General features: G+C 45.8%; 1 protein-coding gene across 1 annotated transcript in view; it reads left to right on the plus strand.

Annotated features, from left to right (window-relative positions):
• Nucleotides 1-22427, plus strand: part of PRORP (protein only RNase P catalytic subunit) — a 45689-nt gene extending 23262 nt beyond the window's left edge. The window contains exons 5-7 of the mRNA XM_083167046.1: nt 17005-17153; nt 18363-18552; nt 19900-22427. Coding sequence (XP_083023172.1) covers nt 17005-17153; nt 18363-18552; nt 19900-20031 — 471 coding nt within the window. The 3' untranslated portion in view covers nt 20032-22427. The remainder of the gene's footprint in view (nt 1-17004; nt 17154-18362; nt 18553-19899) is intronic.

A 22427-nucleotide genomic window follows, 5' to 3' on the forward strand; every position in this document is an offset into this window, starting at 1 on the left:
CCAATACTACAGACTGGGGGTTATTCAGACCTGACCTTACAACAACTTCCCCTCAAATGCCTGGCACGCCTGCGTTTTCCCTGACACTTCGAGAAAACGGGCGCTTTCCACCCACAATCTCCGGCTTTCTGTCAATCAACTTGTGTACGGCCAGTGATCGAAAAAGTAGCAGGATTTTATCGCAGGATGGTCTCGTGCATGTGTACTACGATATGTACGCATGTGCAGTCTATCGATAATCGCCCGCCCCACCTGCGAATTCGCAGCTGTGCGATCAGGTCTGAATGACCCCCTATATGCAAAACCATACACATAATTGATCTAATTCAGTTAAGTAAGTGAATGTAAAGTTTGCGATTGCTTATAATGATCGCTCTAGTTGCTATGACTACTCATTTGCCAGTGTTACGTTTTGTATTTTGGGTTAACCCGTTGGTAGGTCTAAATTGTCTAATGCTGCCCATACATCAGACCAACTTTCCTCCAACCATCCAACTAGTTGGTTGGATGGAATAAAAAGTTGGACCTATTCCATTTAAACAATTCTCCTGAGTTTGTGAGCATAGTGTATGGCCAGCATTAGTCGACAGTCAATAGGTCGAGATTGACAAAAGGTAAACACAACCAAAATGTTGACATGACCAAGGTTGACACACGAAAATCGACATGAGTTTTTAGATTATTTTTTTTTTGCCCACTGAGAAAGTTCAGACACTGTAACAGAAGTGTAATACCCTGCCGATTGCAGATATCGCTTGGTTTTCTTCCATTTTTCCTATATTAAATAATAAATGTAACCTTTCCGCTGAAGTCTGAGAGATTACAGATAATAAAAACTATGCAAATCTTGGAGCTGGAAGACGCATCCGTGTTCCGTTTAAGGAAACTCAATTCATTTGAGCTTTTTCCTTATTCATATCCTGGAAAAATGTTGTTACAACATGTGTGCAATCTGCAGTATAATCAGAATGGCTTTGTCCTTTGGGTTTGCTTTACCATATAAGGATTTAGCAAAATGCTAAATGCTAAATTACATTTAAATGTAAATGAATTTTCACGCATTGCCCCTGATATTCCCCTCCATTATAAAATGAGGTTGCAGTGCTCCTCACAGTGGAGCACTGTATGTTAGAACACATGCCTTTGGTATCATTTATATAGAAAGGAAAATAGCAGGAAATCACAGGAAATCACAATTTATTAATTCTATTTAATAGAATATATAAATATTGGATCGCATGTTATAAGGCTCTCATCATAAGTCACTATAGTGTAAAGAGTAATAAAGTACCAGAAGTAAAGGAATAAGGAACAGGTAACATAAACAAATAAGGAACCAGCAAGATCTACATAAAACTGAAGTGAATAAGGAAGAGCTACATTTCAATAAAACCGAAATACACGTAAAAGGTAAAGAACAGATCAGATTGATAGAAAAAAACATGTAAGAGTAAATGGTAAAAGGAAAATGCAAGAGGTAAAGGATTGAGGGGAGGTAAAGAGGGAGAGGAATAAGGATCCGTTAAATCCAAAGAAAGCAGTTTATTGTCTTATTACTGTAGTAAAATGAAAACACTTTGGGCCAGATGTATCAAGCTTCAAAAAGTGATAAAGTGGAGAGTGATAAACAGCCAGCCAATCCGCTCCTACCTGTTCTTTTTCAAACCCAGCCTGTGACATGGCAGGTAGGAGCTGATTGGCTGGTTGTTTATCACTCTCCATTTTATCACTTTTGAAGCTTGATAAATCTGGCCCTTAGCACGATATGTGGAGGCGTGTCCTGCTCCGTCCAGTGAGCGTCGAGCTACACTATTGTGGGCATTTCCATTGTCATCCAGGTTGGTGTCCAGAAACACCAAGTGAAACTGTGTAGTACTGCATGTGTGGCACTATTGATAAACATCGGAAGCCTGGCATCCATCAATTGGTTGCAGGGCTTAACATAACATCACATAGAAACATAGAATTTGACGGCAGATAAGAACCACTTGGCCCATCTAGTCTGCCCCTTTTTTTTAAACATGTTACCTCAAACCATACATGATCCTTATTTTTTTGTAAGGATATCAATATGCTTATCCCAAGCATGTTTAAATTGTACTACTGTATTTGCGTCTACCACCTCTGTTGGGAGGCTATTCCACTTATCTACTACTCTTTCTGTGAAAAAATTATTCCTCGCATAACATCAAAACCATCTGATGGTATAGCCATGCTTGGTTACATTGAGTGCATGCGCAGAATCCTTCCTAGCTGTGTGCATGCGCCCATCCGCTGAGCTGCGGATATCACTGCTGGGTATCTGCTGCTGCATAGAAGCTGTCCGCCCTCAGATCAGGCATTCAGAATGCAGCATCCGGTTGCTGGCAGCCATGAAATAACCACAGTTCCATTAGAAATGTTCTTCCATTGCATCAGGAACATCATTGGTTGCTTACCATAGATTTCCTCCTGAGGCAAACAGCCAGAAGCTGTATAATATAACAGGGCCTGAGGGAATATTACATTGTCGCATTAAATGGATTGTTTCATGTCTGGAATAAACGTAGCAGCTATGAGCATGATGTATCATCTGTTAATTAACAATGAAGGAATGCAGCAGCAGAGAGAGATAGAGAGTGAGAATGTTTAGACAACAAAATAATTAGTGTTCCCAGGCACTGATTTGATGATCTAGAATGTTTCCTCCTTCATATATCCTCCTCAGAAGGATGAAACCCCCAAAAGAAGCAAACAGAAATATACAGTAGAGAATCACTGTCCGTTTTCCTTGGATTTTCAAATATTTAGATTTGCCAGGATATCTGGACCCGTACTATTTAAGTTGGTCTACATTTGGTAGACATATAGCGTATGGGGAGGGACATTGACGTCACCACCGGCATCCAATTACTCGACTTCCAATGGGATGACAGTATGGAATCAGAGAAAACCGGTAATAGCATAACGCAGTTTTGAATACTCCAAAACAACAATGAAATAAAATGGGGTAACAATGCAGCAGGACTCTCACAGAGTAAGAAGGTCCACAAAGAATTGTAGACAGAAAGGCATATAGATGTAACAACCAGGAGTCCCTGATATGTTCTTCTTTTTCCTCTTATCCTCCAGAGTCAAATCCTCTGCGTAGTTTTCCCCAAATGGCCGACCGGTTTCGATAGAAGATCTGTCTTTCTCTAGGCTTGTGATAGAAAACGGCTCACTTGCTCTTATTTATACCGCCCCCTTCCAGAGCACTAAAAGACCTATTTCCAGACATGGATTCACTATTGTCTAAACCTATGTATCACCTACATGAACATTGGGCCTCTTTAAGATGGTCGACGGTCATTAGGTCGACATACTGCAAGGTTGACATGGGTCTAGGTCGACATGGGACAAGGTCGACGGGTCATTAGGTCGACATGGTCTAGGTCAACAGTCAAAAGGTGTTTTTTTTTACAGTTTTTTTGACCCAAATGTCGACACAGCCGACATGGACACAGGATGTCTCGCTGCACTCGCCATGCTTTGGGCACGGTGCTTTGCTGTGCCCTGCACACTATTTTATTCTCCCACCACACTCTAGTGGATGGTAGGGCATGAAATACCGCCCGTCGACACATGTCAGCTAAAAAAAAACAGTGAAAAACCCCATGTCGACTTTTTGACTGTCGACCTAGACCATGTCAACCTTGTCCTGTGTCGGCCTAGGCCCATGTCGACCTTGCAGTATGTCAACCTAAAGACTATCGACCATCTTTAGGTCGACCAACGACCATATCCCCTTTTAGACATTATCCTATCAGGGCAAATCTCCAGAATGCTGCGTATTCCGCAACTTAGTAAATCTGAAAACTCCACAACCCCGAGCTTTGCAGCGACTACCATCAGAGATATCAGCGAGATCTGCTGTGGTCCCTCCATATGTTCAGCGACTCAATGATTGCGGTCATCCCGCAGAAATGGGTGTTTTGAGAGAATATCCCGCACAAAGTTAGACCACTATATGTGTGATATAAAACATTTCCTAAAAACCCAAGAAATAGATTATGACTGAGTCGTCTATTGTGAAACCATAACTATATAGAGTTCTGTGTTCTAGTCCTGTACTCAGAAAGCCCCGTAGATCTCCGCTGCCTTTTCATGTGGGTTTATGTATGCCACACAAAAAATTCCCCTAAGGACACAGAACACTTTGAACGACAGATGTGGTGGAAGCGGCAGCCTGCAGAAGGGTTCATATAGTTATTGCTATGGCATTCACACATTAACTATATTCTGTCTGTGCTTCAATTATTCCACATTTCATACAGGCCCCCCCCCCCCTCTTTATGATCCCGTTAGACAGAATTAGATTTTATTGGCCAAACAACCACTTTCTGTACTTTGGAATTTGCCTGTTGGCATGGCTAGTTGCCTGCTGCCCAGTGAGTTGTGCCAACCTTTCCTGGGGTGGTTATGTTTCACCTGGAACTTCAAACCTTCATTCTAACCCTACTGCAGGAATTAAAGTGGTGGGGGGGGGGGGGTTCCACAACCTCCCCCCATGGCTCTGCATATTAATTCCAGCACCCACTCACATCAAAAGATGGTGAAGGCGGCACTAGTGTCACTGACCACCTTCACCTTCCTCAGGTCCTGGGGGCTTCATGGTTCTGATAGATAGAATCCGATTGGTTGCCAATAGCAACATCCCATCTTAGTAAATAAACTCCTTTATAAACCCCTATGTCATATGATATGTTACCAGTGAGGTAACAAGACCCGTCACGTGCGTAACGTTTTCTATTTGTGTCCAATTTCCATCCAGACCAGAGTAGGTAGACCGCCGTTTCGTCTTACGGCCCTTAGACTGCGCTTCATATCAGCGTCAGTGTAAGATAACGGGGCTTGGGGCCCCGGCTGCTCCTCTCCCCCCCCCTTCACATGTCACGATCCCCTGCATAATCCTCCATTCGCTGCCTTGGGCGCTGGGGGGACATCATACGATAGTCGGCAACATCAAATGATTTCTGCAGTGTTCGCAGATCTGAGACACCTCTGTCTATCTGCGAGCGCCCTGTGCAGGAAGCAGGCGGCAGCTGACATCCGCTGACTTCTTCTGCCCACCCCCGCACCCACGTCACCGGGCGAATTGCTGGGCATTCCCATGGGCTGTGCCCCCCGTTGCCTCCCCCGTTGACACTGTAGTTCGCACCCTGCGTCTGTGCAAAACATCAGTCCCCCTTCGAACGCGCAGGGGACCAAACCAATTAGAATAACCCCCATAGTCACACATTGATCTGTGTAGTTTGGTCAGATTTCTGCGGTCACTAGGTCGACATGCGTTGGGTCGGCCACTGAAGGTCGATAGGCCGTAGGTGGACACATGCAAAAGAACAACACGGCTTAGGTCGACAGGGTCAATAGATCAACGCAAGCATTAGATCAACATTTGGAAGGTTGACAGTCAAAAGGTCGACATGGGGTTTTTCACGTTTTTTTTTAACAGCCATGTGCCGACTGGCGGTATTTCATGCCCTACCCTCCACTAGGGCTCGGAGGAGAATAAAATAGTGTGCCGGGGGGACGCGGTGCACGTGTCCATGTAGACTGAGTCGACATTTGGTACAAACCAAGTCGACCTTTTTTTGTCAACCTTCTCAATGTCATCCTAATGCTTGTGTTGGCCTTCTGACCCTGTCAAACTAAGCCATGTCGACATTTGTCATATGTCAACCTAAGGCTGGTCGACCTTCTGTGAAGAGGATGTCAGCAGCTGAAATTTATTGCAAACTTGTCATGGTTTGCAGTAGGGTGGCCAGTTCCGGGATTGGTGGGATCCCGGGATTTGGGGGCAAAATCAGTGGGATTTGAATCCCAGGATTGGGCGCTTCAATCTCGAGATTTGGGGAATATGTATTGCCGTGCCCTGTGGTGCACGGTTGTCAGGACGGCTGGGCATTGCTCCTGCGTGCCACAGCGCACAGCCTCTGATGACACATGATGCTGTGTGACGCAGCCCCACACAAATCCGCTCACCATTAAAGCGCAGAGGAGAACTTGCCCAATGTGTGGGGCTGAGGGGGCTGCCGAGTGGGCTTGGGGGGGGGGAAACGGTGCCGCACACGGAGCTGGACTGAGTTGTGGCGCAGAGATGGAGGATGTCTGGAGCCCTGCTGGCTGCAGTGAGTGACCCTGCACTGCCATCACTGTGACCCTGCACTGCCATCACTGTGACCCTGCACTGCCATCACTGTGACCCTGCACTGCCATCACTGTGACCCTGCACTGCCATCACTGTGACCCTGCACACTGCCATCACTGTGACCCTGCACTGCCATCACTGTGACCCTGTACTGCCATCACTGTGACCCTGCACCGCCATCACTGTGACCCTGCACCGCCATCACTGTGACCCTGCACCGCCATCACTGTGACCCTGCACCGCCATCACTGTCACCCTGCACCGCCATCACTGTGACCCTGCACCGCCATCACTGTCACCCTGCACCGCCATCACTGTGACCCTGCACCGCCATCACTGTGACCCTGCACCGCCATCACTGTGACCCTGCACCGCCATCACTGTGACCCTGCACCGCCATCACTGTGACCCTGCACTGCCATCACTGTGACCCTGCACTGCCATCACTGTGACCCTGCACTGCCATCACTGTGACCCTGCACTGCCATCACTGTGACCCTGCACTGCCATCACTGTGACCCTGCACACTGCCATCACTGTGACCCTGCACTGCCATCACTGTGACCCTGTACTGCCATCACTGTGACCCTGAACTAAATATCACTTCTATCAGGGCTGGGCAACACCGGCCCTCCAGATGTTAGTGAACTACACATCCCAGGATGCTTTGCATTAGTTTTGCTATGTGGCCATGCTGAAACTGATGCAAAGCATCCTGGGATGTGTAGTTCACTAACATCTGCAGGGCCGGTGTTGCCCAGCCCTGACTTATGTAGAACATTGCAAACTGTTGGGATGTGTGGTTTATATTTGTATACTTTGGTTGCTCCTCTTTTGTATATGTGGCATTGTTACTGTGCCGTCTGACCTGACTTGTGCTCTGTTCATCCCACTAGTACAGGGTATTTCCTGCCACCCAGCAGACCTGACCTATTTTTGTACCTCTGTCTTGTTGCCTTTCCGCACTTTCACCCCATACAAATTGTTAGGTGGTTTCCCATACACAATGCAAGGCTAGAGTCTGCGTCCTTACAGACTGTATTGTGAGTACAGTCTCAGGCAGGGGCTGCCCCATATGTAGCTATTGCAGAAAAGGAAATATTCCAATCTTTGTTTAACTTTGTAAAAATCATTATCTGGGCTTTTGTTTTTGCCAACATCTCATCTCTATATAATTCTATCAGTAGGTTAAAATGACTTATGAGGACCGCAGACAGCATTTTCCTTCATAACATGCTTTGGTATGGGCAACACTTTCTTAATCGGTCATAGTTCTAAAGGGAAAAAAAGGTCTTAACAAATGGAGTAACTGGGACTACCATTTACTGTTGGTCATTCACAAAGGGTCACATATGCGTTAAGGTACATCTAGTCTTGCACGTTAAGCAGCACTTTTACTTGTGCAATGCTATGGCATGACTCTGTAGGGACCAGCATCTTTTTCTGCTACTTTTCCATTAAAATATGGCTTATTTTCGAAATGATATCAATAGGACGCACAAGCAGCTTCTGCTGATTAAAACGATTTGCAGAATGCTTATATTATGTGTTCGACAATGGCTGTATCTGCATACAGAATTATATGCTAGAAAGTTTTCTCTGACATTCCATTTTGTATGCAGATACAGGCGTGGTCGAGCACATAATATAGACGCAGCATTTTAATCAGCAGAGTCTGCTTGTGCGTCATGCAAAGTGATGTGAATAAGACTTATTTTCTGCAAAAAAAGTCAGCTGATGCTATCGGAGTTGCACTGCATCTGTCAGCCATGCAGCAGAAGGCATCTCCCTGTGTGTGGCGCATTGAGGCAAGATGTATGAGGACATATCTGTAAATGCCTGTGATTGGCTATTGGTGTATGGGAGGGCAGAGGAATGTTGTCTTTAATCATTTCACGTCACTTATAATGTTAGAGGACATCAATTCATCTTTGTTTGACAATATGTAAACTTTGCTGAAAGTTATAAAAAGAAGGCATAACAAATAAATCAATGTATAAAGTAAACTTTGCAAGTGCGTACATAAAAGGACTGGGGTGGGGCACCTGTCAACCGTAACGCAGGTGTCCTAAACCTTGCCGGGTAATGGGGGGAAATTAGATAGCCCCAAGCAAGCCTATTACTTATGATCAGTGATGGCAGGTAACAGGATATCGGCCTTATAGTTTTACCCCATGTCCAAGTATGTGTGGTATATCAACGAGTAATATGGCCTGTTTAGTGAAACAAATGGACTTCCTAGCAAGCTTGCTTTTTTGACTTGTAGATTAATGTGTGCTTCCTGCTGATACGTTTCCACATTGCTTCCTCATTTCTCCAGTAGACCGAAAATAGTCACACCTAAAAATAAAGCACAGGGCGGTCCATACCTGTGGAAACACCCTTATAACAATACGTATGGAAATATTAATCCAGTGTCTGCAAATTCTGATATGGGAGTGGGGGGAAACTTTTTAAGTTATGTCAGCCATCTTTTTTTTATGAAATTCTGCATCTGTGACATGTCACATGACTTCCTTCCCAGTCGAAAAATTGTAGTTATATACAAGATGGCTGAGTTCTAGATGGCCGCCATACTGGTGACATAACCTAAAAAGTTTTTCACACTTATGGACCCTGTATATTCATAAAGGTCTATGGTAGCAATTAACATGTTATTTGGGTGAAACCCCAGCAAAATGTAGCTTGCAGTATCTATGTAGCTTGCACTTACAGTGGTTCTCAGCTTACCAAGTCCCAGAGATCACCCCCAGCCGCCACCAGAATTTTTACACGAAGACGCCGACCATTGAATGATTTCTGCAGTGCTCGCAAATATAAGTCAGTGGAGACTAACTTATATTTGCGGGCTTTTGGCCGAAGACAGGGCGGGAGGCTGAAGTCATGTGACTTCAGCCACCCACCCTCGGCCTGCCCGCATTCCCATGGGAACACCCACCGCAAAACGTGTCCGCTGCCCCACGCCTTCGCCCCGCATCGCTATGTGCAAACGGCCCGGCGACATTGCATATCGCCAAGGCCGTTCGCACAGTGGACTTGCACATGCACACAAAATACTGTGCGAGCGCACAGTCGACCACCCCGCAAACTAGAATGACACCCCCCCCCCCCCCCGGTGCCTTGCAAGTAGTGTTTTTTTTTTAAAGTTTCCGTCTTACGAAGGAGTTGTAAAATCTAATTTTATCTGTTGTGATCCTTTGAGGTTTTCCCAGACAATTATGGATCATTTTAGAAGATTTTAACCATAGAAAATAACTTCTTACACGGATATCTTTGGCGTATTTACCACGCTGTGAACATATTGCTCTATCACAGAATGACTGATTTCTGGATGTCAGAGAGGACGTCCTGTGGAAGTTCCCCAGGGTTAACCAAGTTCCCCAAGCCAAATTAACGGTAAAAGTTTGAAAACATTTATAGTCTATTCTGTGCTACTAATGAAAGCCAAGACCCTGTGACTTGTATAGGTCGCTAAAGAGGAACTAGACTTCCTACTTACCCTGCCCCTTCCAAATAAGTTTTAATATAGAACCGTGGGATGCTGAGAGCAGAAATTACCAGATGGCTTAATTAGACCCCGCGTTTTCACTCATTACTCATTACTGCTGTATGCACATGATTCACGTATTTAACTAAATCAGTTTACGTTTTTGCAAAAAATTTAAATCTACATAAAGCAATACAGATGCCTAGGGGAGAGTGCATGGGGTGCAGATGCCTAGAGGGGAGCACGTGGGGCGCAGACGCCTGGGGAGGAGCGCATGGGGCACAGCCACCTAGTGAGGGGTGCAGACATCTAGGGGGGGAGCGTGTGGCGCACAGGCACCTGGTGAGGGGTGCAGGAGTCTATGGAGGAGCGCATGGGCCACAGGCTCTTGGTTAAGGGTGCAGGTGCCTAGGGAGGAGCGCATGTGGCACAGGCTCTTAGTTAAGGGTGCAGGTGCCTAGGGAGGAGCGCATGTGGCGCAGGCACCTGGGGGGGAGCGCATGGGGCACAGGTGCTTAGTTAAGGGTGTAGGTGCCTAGTGAGGAGTGCTTGGGGCGCAGAAGCTTGGTGGGGAGTGTTTGGGGCGCAGAAGCTTGGTGGGGAGTGCTTGGGGTGCAGAAGCTTGGGGAGGAGTGCTTGGGGCGCAGAAGCTTGGGGAGGAGTGCTTGGGGCGCAGAAGCTTGGGGAGGAGTTCTTGGGGCGCAGGCTCCTCTAGTGAGGGGCGCAGGCACCGAGTGAGGGGTGCGCAGGCACCTGGGGGGTGGGCCACAGACTTCTAGAGGGGGTGCGCGTGGGGCACAGGCACCTGGTGAGGGGTGAAGGTGCCTAGGGAGGAGTGAATGGGGTGCAGATGTCTAGGGGGAGTGCATGGGGTGCAGGTGGCTAGGGAGGAATGCATGGGGTGCAGGCACCTAGGGAGGGGTACAGGCACCTGGGGGGGAGCGCATGGGGCACAGGAGCTTAGTTAAGGGTGCATGGGGTGTAGGTGCCTAGGGAGGAGTGCAGGGGGTGAGTGCGTGTGGGGTGCAGGCACCTAGGGGGGAGCATGTGGGGCACAGGCGCTTAGTTAAGGGTGCGTGTGGGGGGTGTAGTAGGTACCTAGGGAGTGGCGTGTGGGGTGTAGGTGCCTAAGGAGGAGCTCAGGCCCCTAGGGAGGGGGTGCAGGCGCCTAGTGAGGAGAGCATGGGATGCAGTTGCCTAGGAAGGAGCGCATGGGGTGCAGACGCCTAGTGAGGAGCGCCTGGGATGTAGTTGCCTAGGGAGGAGCGTGAGGGACACACCTATATGTTTTTAATATTTCCCCATATTATGTATTCTGTATAATTTTTTATTTCTCTTTCAATGGTCCTGGTGACACAGCTTCACATTGGGATGTAGGAGGGTCCGCAGGAGCCAGGCACCTATCCTAAAGCTTTTGGAGGGTAGGCTCCTCCCCTACTGCATCCCAGATTCCTCAGTTCGTGTTAGGTGCCCACTGGAGTGGGTGCTATTCTAAAGGGCTGCTGGAGCAGCCGAAGGAGTAGAGTTAGTTAGGGTTTTTATTATTTTATTAACTTCTACACTAGCTAGGTAGGCACAGTGTGAGGATTCTCATTAGTGAATCCTCGCACTGCTAGCGCAGCAGGAGCTGACAGAAACGAGTCCTGTCAGCTCACTGTGCACGAGGGAGACGCTGTCTGGCCTCCCTGTGCAGCGCTTACAGCTTCTTTTAAAAAGCTGCCTGGGCTCCGGAGCGCTCTGAAACCGGCTTCACGCTAGGTGGGGATCATGGGGGACAGGCGCTCCGTGATGGCGGCGGCCATTTTCTGCGGAGCTTACACACTGAGCTCCTATACTGAGAGGACAGCAGTGTTGTTACAGGCATGTTCCGAGTGGTCCCCAGCTGAGGGGGAGATACTGGAACGAGGAGATCCTACAATGGGAGCGGCTGTCTGGGGGTAGTTGGCGCCAAAAGTCACAGACCCCGCAGCAGCAGGGACTTGGTCCCTTCCCTCACTCTGTTTTTGGCGCCATTCAGAACGCTTGCAGCGGAGCTGAGCTGGCTTACTGATCCTGACAGAGTGATTGGATTTCCTGGGCTTCGCTTTCCCCATTCTGAAGACTACAGAAAGCTAAGTGGCTGAGTACACTGTATATAATGTATGTACATTTAATGCTGTGACTGTGTTATTGAGAACATCATGTCTGAGCAACAGTCTGTGGTTTTGGGGGAGGGAGCCTTTAATGCATTGAGCGCTTGCAGTGGTTGTACACTGAAATTTGTCCCTAAGGGGGGCTTTTGTATTTTATGCGCTGCTGTGAAACCCATGGGGAGTGAACCCCAGAGGGTAGTGCATCGGACCTTGCGAGGGCTGAGTCCCTGAGACAGGTCTGAAAATGCTTTGGTGCATTACTGGACAGGCAGAGTGATGGCTGGTAATTTCCCTAGACCAGGGCCATTCTCTCAGCAGTCTGGCCAGCTCTTTGCCTCGGACCCAGACAGATCCTGACTTATACAAGCCATGCAGGATACTGCTATGGGAATCAGCAGGTTTAAATTACTTGTTTGACAAGCTTTATGGTTATTCTGGGGGGACCCCTAAAAGGTCTTATTCAGTGCCATTATTAGCTGCTGATGAGGAGGGAGAGTACACAGACATACCCTGGGTTCAGGGTGATGTTTCTGAAGAGTCCTCACCCTCAGGGGTGGAGGATTTGATTACTGCTGTAAACAGGCATTGAATTTGTCTGTGAAGTAAAAACTCCTGCTAAGGTTGTTTTTAAGAGACAGCGTGAGGGAAATGATATCTCTCTGCAGACAAGGGTTTACAAGATTTATTGGAAAACCCCTGACAAAAGGCTTTAGATGCCAAAATAGATGGTTAAGCCTGTATCCCATGCCTGAGGATCATGCAGACCTCTGGGAAAATGTTCCAGTGGTAGAGGCTTCTGTGGTATACTTGTCAAAAGCCACTGTGCTACCAGTGCAAGCCTTCAAGCAAGCAAGTCCTCTGATTGGCTTCAGTCTGGGTCTCTAAGGCCAGGATTGGTGGGTCAGTGACCTGTGCTCTAGTTGACATACTGTTTTGTGTGTGTTGTTACTATGCAGAGAAGTCTAATGCTGCTGCAGAAAGGTGATTCAGGCTGAGCAGGAAGCTCTCAAAATGGCTGCCAGAGTTTCCTCAGTGTTGGAATACCAGGAGAGTGCTCTGGCTTATAGCTTGGAAGGCAGATAACAAGTCTAAAAAGGCTTAGAGGCATTTGCTTTTAAAGGAAAGCTGTTATTGGTTTACAACTGGAAGAGATTAATAAGCAGGCCACAGGTGGAAAAAAGCACTTTCCTGCCTACCCCTGCAGCCAAGCAGACATCAAGGTTTTCTGCTTTCAGGCCATCCTTTCGGCCCTCCCCTAGAGGAGGTGCGTCCTTTTGAGGACAGTCTTTTAAGGGATAGTCTCAGTCCTCCAGGGGCAAGGCCCCAAAGTCAAAATTTGGTTCTTTTTATAAGAAACCATAGGAGAGGAAAAATCCTCCGCATACTGCCAGGGGTTTTGCCCGGCGGTGTTTAAGGAGGGGGGACGTCTGTCACTGTTCAGAGACGCAGGGGCACTGTTAGACCGGAACGCTTGGGTTAGAAATATAACCCAGGGTTAAAAGATTCCCTTAAAAGTTCTTCCACCGAGAAGGTTCATTCCTACACCACTACCAAAGGAGGCTCGGCTCCGTACAGCTCTCTTGGGAGCGGCTCATTCTCTTTTAGCGAAGGGTGTGGTAGTCCCGGTCCCCAGAGCGGAGGGAAAAAAGGCTTTTATTTCACTCTGTTTTTGGTGCCCAAACCAGACGGGTCTTTCAGCTGATCCTAAACTTAAAGGCATTAATAGCCATTTGTGGGTAGACCATTTCAAAATAGAGTCTCTACGGTCTGTGCTGCTAAGCCGGGACCAGGGAGAATTTTTAGCGTCCATGAAGGTCCAGGACGCATACTTGCAGGTTCCTATCCACCCGGAACATCAGGCACTATTGGGGTGTGCAATAGGAGACCTTCTCCTGTAATTACAGGCGTTGCCTTTTGGTCTGGCCACAGCGTCAAGGGTATTCACCAAATAATGTCAGAAATGGCGGATGTGCTTCGACTGACGGAAATCATGGTTATTCCATTTTTGGACGACATGCGGTTTAAAGCAGAGTCAGCAGACAAGTGAAGAGTCACTTGGCAGAAACCATCAGGTTTTGCAGATTCACGGCTGGCTTTTAAATTTACAAAAATCTCAATCGGTGCCGTCACAGAGACTCCAATTCTTGGGGATTGGTCTGGATACCCAGTTGCATTGGGTGTTTCTACCAGAGGCATAGGCCAGGGATCTGGCTGCCTTGGTACAGGAGATCCTAGGGTCTCAGAGCACAGCAGTATGGAGGTGCCTCAAACTGCTGGGGAAGATGATGGCGTCTTTCGAGACGTTACAGTTCGCCAGGTTCCACTCTAGAGTGTCCCAGTGGACAGGGAACACTCAGACCATGAGGTCAGAACAAATGGTGTTGTTTTCAGAAACTCGATCCTTCCTAAAATGGTGGATGGAGGTGGATTCCCTTCGGGGGAGTCGGTCCCTGCAGTCCTGGAGCTGGGTGGTAGTCACTACCGACGCCAGTCTCAGAGGCTGAGGGGCAGTAGTCGTGGACCTGCGTCTGCAGGGCTTGTGGACTTTAGAGCAGAAAGACTGATACTTTACAGTCTGCCTTACTGATCAACATCTTGGAACTGAGGGCTGTGTGGAAGAGGTTTTCTCTGGCGGGAGAAAAGATTACAAGAGCTCCCTTTTAGGCATTCAGACCGACAACGTCACAGCTGTGGCGTATCTGAATCACCAGGGAGGCACACACAGCAATCTGGCCATGTGGGAGGTGTCCCGAATCTTCTTGTGGGCGGAACAGAATGTTCTAGCATTATCAGCAATCTTCATACCAGGAGTGGAGAATATAGAGGCCGACTTCCTGAGCAGGGAGAAACTGATGGAAGGAAAATGGAGGCTGAATCCACAAGTATTCCACTAGATTACAATAAGGGGGAAACCCCGGATAGGGACCTGAAGGCATACAGGTTCATCCATCAGGTACCCAGGTTGTATGACAGGACGTGGGATCCACTGGCAGAAGCAGTGGATGCCATGACTATCCCCTGGGAGGGGAATCTTCTTTATGATTTAACGCCAGTTCCAATGCTGGCAAGAGAGTTGAAAACAATACAGGCCCAGACAATTCCAGTAATTTTAGTGGCCCCAGATTGGCCAGGGAGATCCTGGTACTCGAGGCTTCAGAGATTCTCTGTGGACTCGTGGCGTCTACCTCTGAGGTCAGACCTTCTAAAACAAGGACCGTTCAACCAGCTGGATTCAGCTCGATTAATTTTGACGGTCTGGCTGTTGAAAACGCCATTTTGAGGAATATAGGATTCTCAGAGGCGGTGGTTAACGCAATGAGGAAAGCCAGAAAGTCAGTGTCTTCTGTAAATTATTTTGGGGCCTGGAAGACCTATATTTGGTGGTGTGTAAGACAGAGGTCACGCACATCGAGATTTAAAATTGTTGGAGTTTTTTACAGGAGGGCCTTTCCTCTGGGTTAGGCCTTCAGTCACTCAGAGTACATATTTCGACCGTGTCAATTTTTCTTTCCAAAGAAGGATTGCGTTAGAACCAGAAGTACAGACCTTCCTGCAGGGGGTTTATCTATTGAAACCTCCCTACAACCAACCAGTAGCGCCAGGGGAATTATCTCTGGCTCTGGAGTACCTTAAAGAGGCGCCTTTTGAGCCGTTAAGGTCGGTTGACCTTAGTTTCCTTTCAGGGAAGCTGGTATTTTTGTTGGCGGTGGCGTCAGAAAAAAAAAAAAAAAAAAAATATCGGAGTTGATTGCTTTGTTCTTCAAGTCTTCCTCCCTTATATGTCATGATGATAGGGCTGCCTTTCGGACAGTACCCCTAGATTTTTACCAAAAGTAGTCTCTGCTTTTCATCTAAATCAGGAGATTGTTCTGCCTGTGTTTCAACCCCCAGAGGGTTGTTAGGAAAAGGGACAAATTGAGGAATTTGGATGTTGTGCGCGTCTTGCGCGTTTATGTGGACAGAGTTAAGAGTGTCAGAAAGATTGATACTTTACTGGTTTGTATGACATACACAAACTTAGTTGGCCTGCTTCTAAGCAGACCATTGCTAGGTGGTTGCGCTCTGTTATTGCGTTTGCATATACTAAAGTTGGTAGGCCTGTACCGGCCAGGATTAATGCGCATACCACCAGGTCGGTTGCCACCTCTTGGGCGGTTCGACATGGGGCAACAGCTGAGCAGGTTTGCAGGGCTGCCACTTGGTCTTCTGTTCATACTTTTGCCAAATTCGATAGGTTCCATGAGTTCGCGTCGGTGGACGCATCATTCGGGCAAGCAGTGATGAAAACTGTAGACCTGAGCGTACCCACCCAAAAGGACCGGCTCTGGAACGTCCCAATGTGAAGCTGTGTCACCAGGACCATTGAAAGAGAAAAAGGGATTTTTGTAAGAACTTACCGTTCGAATCCCTTTCTCTGATATGGTCCTGGTGACACAGCGATCCCTCCCTTACGCTCAGTAAGTATGCCAGTGTTCATGATGTTTCATGTTATAATTGGTTGAAAAGTTAAATTTAAAATTGTGCATATAATATGTGCAGGTGTTTGTACTGAGTTAATGTATTCCAGTGGCTTTGAAAGATTGAACTGAGGAATCTGGGATGCAGTAGGGGAGGAGCCTACCCTCCAAAAGCTTTAGGATAGGTGCCTGGCTCCTGCGGACCCTCCTACATCCCAATGTGAAGCTGTGTCACCAGGACCATATCAGAGAAAGGGATTCGAACGGTAAGTTCTTACAAAAATCCCTTTTTTTAGGGAAACCATTTATTTATTGACTAAAAATAGTTAAGTTTTCTAAAGTGATCTTGACCAGTGCACCCAATTACTATATCATTCCATATATGTATGTATTTGTACCTTAATACTGTAGCAGCCTCTCACCCCAGCAGTAGCAGTCGTTACTCTCTCTCTCTCTCTCTCCCTGCGTGATGTGGGGTGGGTGCGTGATCGCCCCTGGCACCCCCTTCCACCCCTGCCGATTTATCCTCGTACTGTCACTCCCCTGTGTGGCACCCGTGATTCAAGAAAGTTTGATAACCACTGCGTTATTGGTGTTTTACTGTTTTAAATTGTGCCTAATTAAAAGTAATTTACAGTTTAGTCTTTGTCTTTACAAGTTTATTGTGAATGTCCGCAGTGGCCAGATATATTTACCTTTGTTTTTGTTGGTTTTTCTCCAACCCTGTGTATAATCCCAGTTTTCCATCACTTCTTGCAGCTCCTGGATGTGGTCTCTTCCCTAGCTGCAAAAGGGAAGCGTGTTCTAGTACTGGGTAGAAAACACATGTTAGTCAATACCAAGCAATGGTTACAGGGAGACATTAAACACCTGCAGAAATGTGCCGATTGCTTCTTCCTCGATAACATGTGAGTACAATGTACAGTACTTGGTAGAAATTCTTCAACTTGTTTTTATCTAAGTTTTATTAAGTTTCATAAATGAAATCAAAATGGGGGGGTATAGAAAGGAAAAAAGTGTGTGTGTTGGGGGGAGGGGTTGGGAACATAATTATTTCCTGTCAGTTAATACTTCCCCATTTCTTAGACAATTTGTTACATAATAGTCTTGTGACCGCTGAAGCTGGGTCCATACTATCTGCAGATCTATCTCTAGTCAGATGGGGCAGGGTGTCCTGCATACATGCGCCTGTCCAGTTGCGATGTGAATGACTTGCAGCTTGTGTGTAGGGCAGCGGTTTGCCTGCACACACAGCTTAGCACACCATTCAATATATAAAAGTATATCGCCCATTGACTATGCTACAACGCCGACAATGCTCACAGACGTATTGCTGTTACACACAGGCCGACGGGTCAGCGATATATCTGTCACTGTGTATCCTGCTCTTCTCATACACAAGAGATCTGTTTTATATTATTATGTATTTTCTTTATAATTGCACAAACGCCAAGTAGGCAGATTGTTTATAGGTGCGACATGTTTGTGTGATGTGTTTTTTGGGTACTTGGTTCCTAGCACGGCGCCCATCGCATCGTATACCATAAGCCATACAATGGCATGCGATGCGACGGCACCCGATGTTATACAATTTTAAAATAGTATACTATTGTATATGGCATACAATGCGATGGTATACGATTTTAAATTGTATAAGCACCCTAATGGGTGCTTTCAATGTTAAATGGCCCCCCTATAAGATTATTAAATGTATAAGCACCGTAATGGGTGCTTACAATGTTAAAAGCACCCCCACGCCACCCCCACTATCAATGCCAACCCGAAGCGCGGCGAGCGCAGCGGTACGCGTCCTCTGACTTTTTCATACCCCCACCATACACGTCAGCATGGAGTTGATTTTATATAGAGTGGTGAGCGCAGTGAGCCACCGAGCCCAAAGCGTGGCGAGCAGACGCGGAATACATGTAAAGTAATACGCGTCCCCTCGCGGGGCTCGCTGCGCTCTCCACACTATATAAAATCAACTCCACGCCGTCGTGGATAGTGGGGGTATGAAAACGTGTTCTATATTAGGGGGAAATTCATATAGGTATTAAAGTGTGCTAAACAAACTTCACTTTAATTGCATGTGCTTCCCTCTCACCTGGAATGCACAGATCATTGGACGACCCTTTCCTGCTGTACGCCTGCCTCAGCTCCGGAAGTCACTGCTGCTTCCTGACCAGAGACCTACTAAGGGACCACAAGGCCTGTCTGACTGATCCTGGGATGCAGCATCTCTTCTTCAAGTGGCAGAGAGGACACCAGCTAGTGCTTCCTTCTTCCGCACAGGATGTTCGTTTCTGGGTAGGTAGGACATACTAGACCAGTGATGGCTAACCTTTGCACTGCAGCTGTTGTTGGACTACATACCCCAGCATGCTCTGCATCAGTTTTAGCATGGCCAAATGGCAAAACTGTAGCCAGGCATGCTGGGATGTGTAGTTCCAACAACAGCTGGAGTGCCAAGATTAGCCATCACTGTTCTAGACTGTAAAGGAAGGAACTAATCTTTACAGATTATTAAATTGTTTAACTAGCATATTACACTCGTGATCAAGAATTTATAGCCCAATTCAGACCGGACTGCAAAGCACCTTTTTTCCTCACATGGAAAAAAAAACATGCTGTGTTGCATGTGGGGCAGATGTAACTTGTGCAGAGAGAGTTAGATTTTGGTGGGGTTTTCAAACAGAAATCTAAATTGCAGTGTAAAAATCAAGCAGCCAGTATTTACTCTGCACAGAAACAAATATAACTCATAAAATATAACTCGCCTATGTTAGAATGAGAGAATGTAACACATTGGTTCTAGAGTTCAATTATTGTGAATATTATCCCTTCTGGAAGGAAGACGCATTCTTTTTAATAACCTTTTAATGACCTTCCTTCAATATATATATATTTTTTTTCGGGAATTGCCTTTTTTAATCGTACTATTTAAGTTAGACTTCGTAACTAATTATTTTAAATGTCTATAAAAGTCAAGACCCTCACTCTCCCGCTAGGTTTAAATCCTTATGCAGCAACGTCTCAATGAAATAGTGTGGACCTGCAGGAAGAGGAACATAATACAGACTTGCAAAAGTAGATTCTCAAGGATACAAACTCATCTAACTATAAAAGTGAACATTATCTACTTAAAATGTATTGGGAGTTCCGATGGGGCTGGTTCACTTATTTCTGGATAAAAAAAAAACCTGTATTGGATGACATCTGTAATCTGAATCTGCTGTGACAAGGAATTGCATACACTAGATAAGATGAAGTCTTGATCTTGTATTTTGTAGCGGGTAAACAGCATAAGCAAGGGTGGTTACAGAGTTGCAGCATACAGGTGTCACGGCATAGTACTTACTCTTCAGAAGGCTCCAGTTGTCCCCGCCGTAGCCCACACCCCTGGCCTATCACTTGGGAAGTTATGCCACCCTCCTGGGCAATGACCCTCTGCCCTGGAAACACTTATATCAGGAGAGCACAGGTGCTGCTAATCAGCCAAACCCTGATCACATCAGTTTCCCAATGCTGCTGCTCTAAAACCTGGACCGGATCATCCATATTCTCTTCATGTGGAGGTATGCTGTCCCTACCATACTATATATAAGGATATACCTCTAACCTTTTCCAACCATTTCTCTTTCTCATCCCTTACAGCCAGTCCTGTGCTATGACACAATCGTTCAGGCTACAGAAGACTCCTGGCACATTCCATATGATGAGGCTGGGGTGAAGAGAGCTACTTATGAAGTGCCCAATACCTGGTTATGTCTAAAGAAGACACACTAGAAGTACAGACCAACTCTATGGTCACATCACTCATTATTGAATTGCTACTTACAACTTTTTGCAGTAACTTTTGTGGCAGTACTATCGTTTTCTTCATATATATTAATTCATATATTACTACTTTTGTAATCCAAGTGTGTTTTTTATGCAAACAAGATAATGGTATTTTGTCAGAAATGTTCAAAAATAAAGTCACCAGAATGGCATAGGAATAACTGATATTTTGCAATCTCAAAAACACCCAGCTGTTCTATACCCAGAATCTCCCTTACTTCATCTGGGGGGCGAGCATTTAGCCATGTGACTCCAACTCTATGGAACTCACTTCCCCGCACAGTTCGAGAGACCCCCCCACCCACTCTACAATGCTTTAAAAACAGACTCAAGGCTTTCCTGTTAACTCATTTCTGTAATTCCTTTAAGTATAGTTTACGAAAAGCTTTTCTGTCCTTCATTGTTCCTGTACTGTATTACATTCATTTTATCTGTTAAGCACCTTGAATCCTATTGGAGAACAAGAGCGCTATATAAATTATTATTGGATCATAGTGCATTTTTTATCCGCATGGTGGCTGTTTTATGTATTCAGAATATTCATGCGGAATTTTATGTTTTTCAAAAGGCAGATGATACAGCAAGAGGGGTGACATACAGTATATGACCAAGACTGCATATGACCCCCACTACTACTGAACATAACATTTCTTTAGTCATCTGAGAACACACATTAAATCACATAACCGTGTAAGAATCAAGAGTATAATAAGTACATAAACACTTTAGAAATAACAGCAATCCGAAGAAGAACCACGAAAGCAACTATACATGGTGATATGTATACAATACACAACAAGAGTATACAGTTCCCCCACCTAGGGATGGTTAGCAGGTAACCCTAACCCTGAATCCATATGCCAGAAACAGGGATTCATTTAGCTTGTGGGTTACAAATACATTTGATCTTGCTTCTGTAGCACAGGTTTACACCTCCTGTACCCAATCCTTATTACATAATTTAGCTTTTGGGTGATAAAAAAATACGCCTCTCATACCAAGATGTATAACGGAACCAATTCTATATTTGGCACTTAAGTTCTGGGGTGAGGGATTCTATGAAAGTAAGAAGCCGCCTTGGTCTCTTTACGCAGTAGTCTTTTTCTAATAGTTTCAAGCCGACCCATTTGAATAGCACAGGGTGGTATTCAATTACCGGGAAAAATGATATATATTTTTTTACTCTAGATATTTTGATGTTATTTTCAGGCAGCCTATTAGGTTGCCCAAAAATAAATCCATTTTCTCGGGGAAAAAACATACAGATTGGGTGAAACCTGTATGTTTTTGCGTTCATGTCCCCCGAAAAGCCGCTGGGAGCCGCAGCTGCTTCTCACACTGTTTTTTTGGAGACAATAGTATAGCCTGGGGTGAATCAAATAGATACAGTTAATTACGGGAAGGTTAACGGCGGTTGTGTATTTGTAGTATGCATGTAATCTCTGATTACAATGTTTACAAACATTCTAAATATAAAACTCAATTTAAAATATGAACTTTCTGGGCCTATGAAATATAGATTCATTTAATGTGATAGAATGTTAAAAAAAATGTAAAAAATATTTACTTATAACGACATTAAAATGACCCTCCGTGAAAGTCTCTTATGTAATCTTAATAAACTGACAGCTCACCCAGCACTTATGAGCTGCCGGTCATAGGGAACAATGCAGAGTTGTGTGGCAAGAGTGGGGATGGGTGGCATGTTACCGGTAGAACATGGACTGGTCATGCTCTCATTAGTAAACTATTTAAAACTCCCTGGGAGAAAGTCACCATCATGCAGACATGTAATTGCAGCGTTGCCCCTTCCTGTCATTGAGGTATACCCATGACCCCCCCAAAGGTGGCATAGCCAGAGCCCCCAATAGTGCATGCTATGTGCATTATAGTTGTGTTTAAAGACATTACACAAGAACATTGCCTCGCCCCTTCCCAAAGTAGTGGGCTCAATATGCACATGCCCCTTCTATATGGGCTTCTAGATTGAACTTTCTTCTCTCGGCTGCCCTCCACCCCATGGTCCTTATTCTGGTTAGCTTGCAAATTCCTTCTCAGATGGTCAAAATCATGTGCAATGCAGGTGGGGCAGATGTAACTTGTGCAGAGAGAATTACATTTGGGTGGGGTTGTACTTCAAAGTGAGATCTATATTGCAGTGTAAATAAAAAGCCGCCAGTATTTTCACTGCACAGAAACAAAATTACTCACCCAAATCTAAATTGTTTATTTACCCAAATCTAACAGTGTATTTAGGAAGTTCTTCTGAATGGTGAGACCTTAGAACAGTGATGGCTAACCTTGACACTCCAGCTGTTGTTGGACTACACATCCCAGCATGC

Source organism: Crinia signifera, chromosome 12, assembly GCF_055691185.1.
Source record: "Crinia signifera chromosome 12, ASM5569118v1, whole genome shotgun sequence".
In the NCBI taxonomy this organism is placed as follows: Eukaryota; Metazoa; Chordata; class Amphibia; order Anura; family Myobatrachidae; genus Crinia; species Crinia signifera.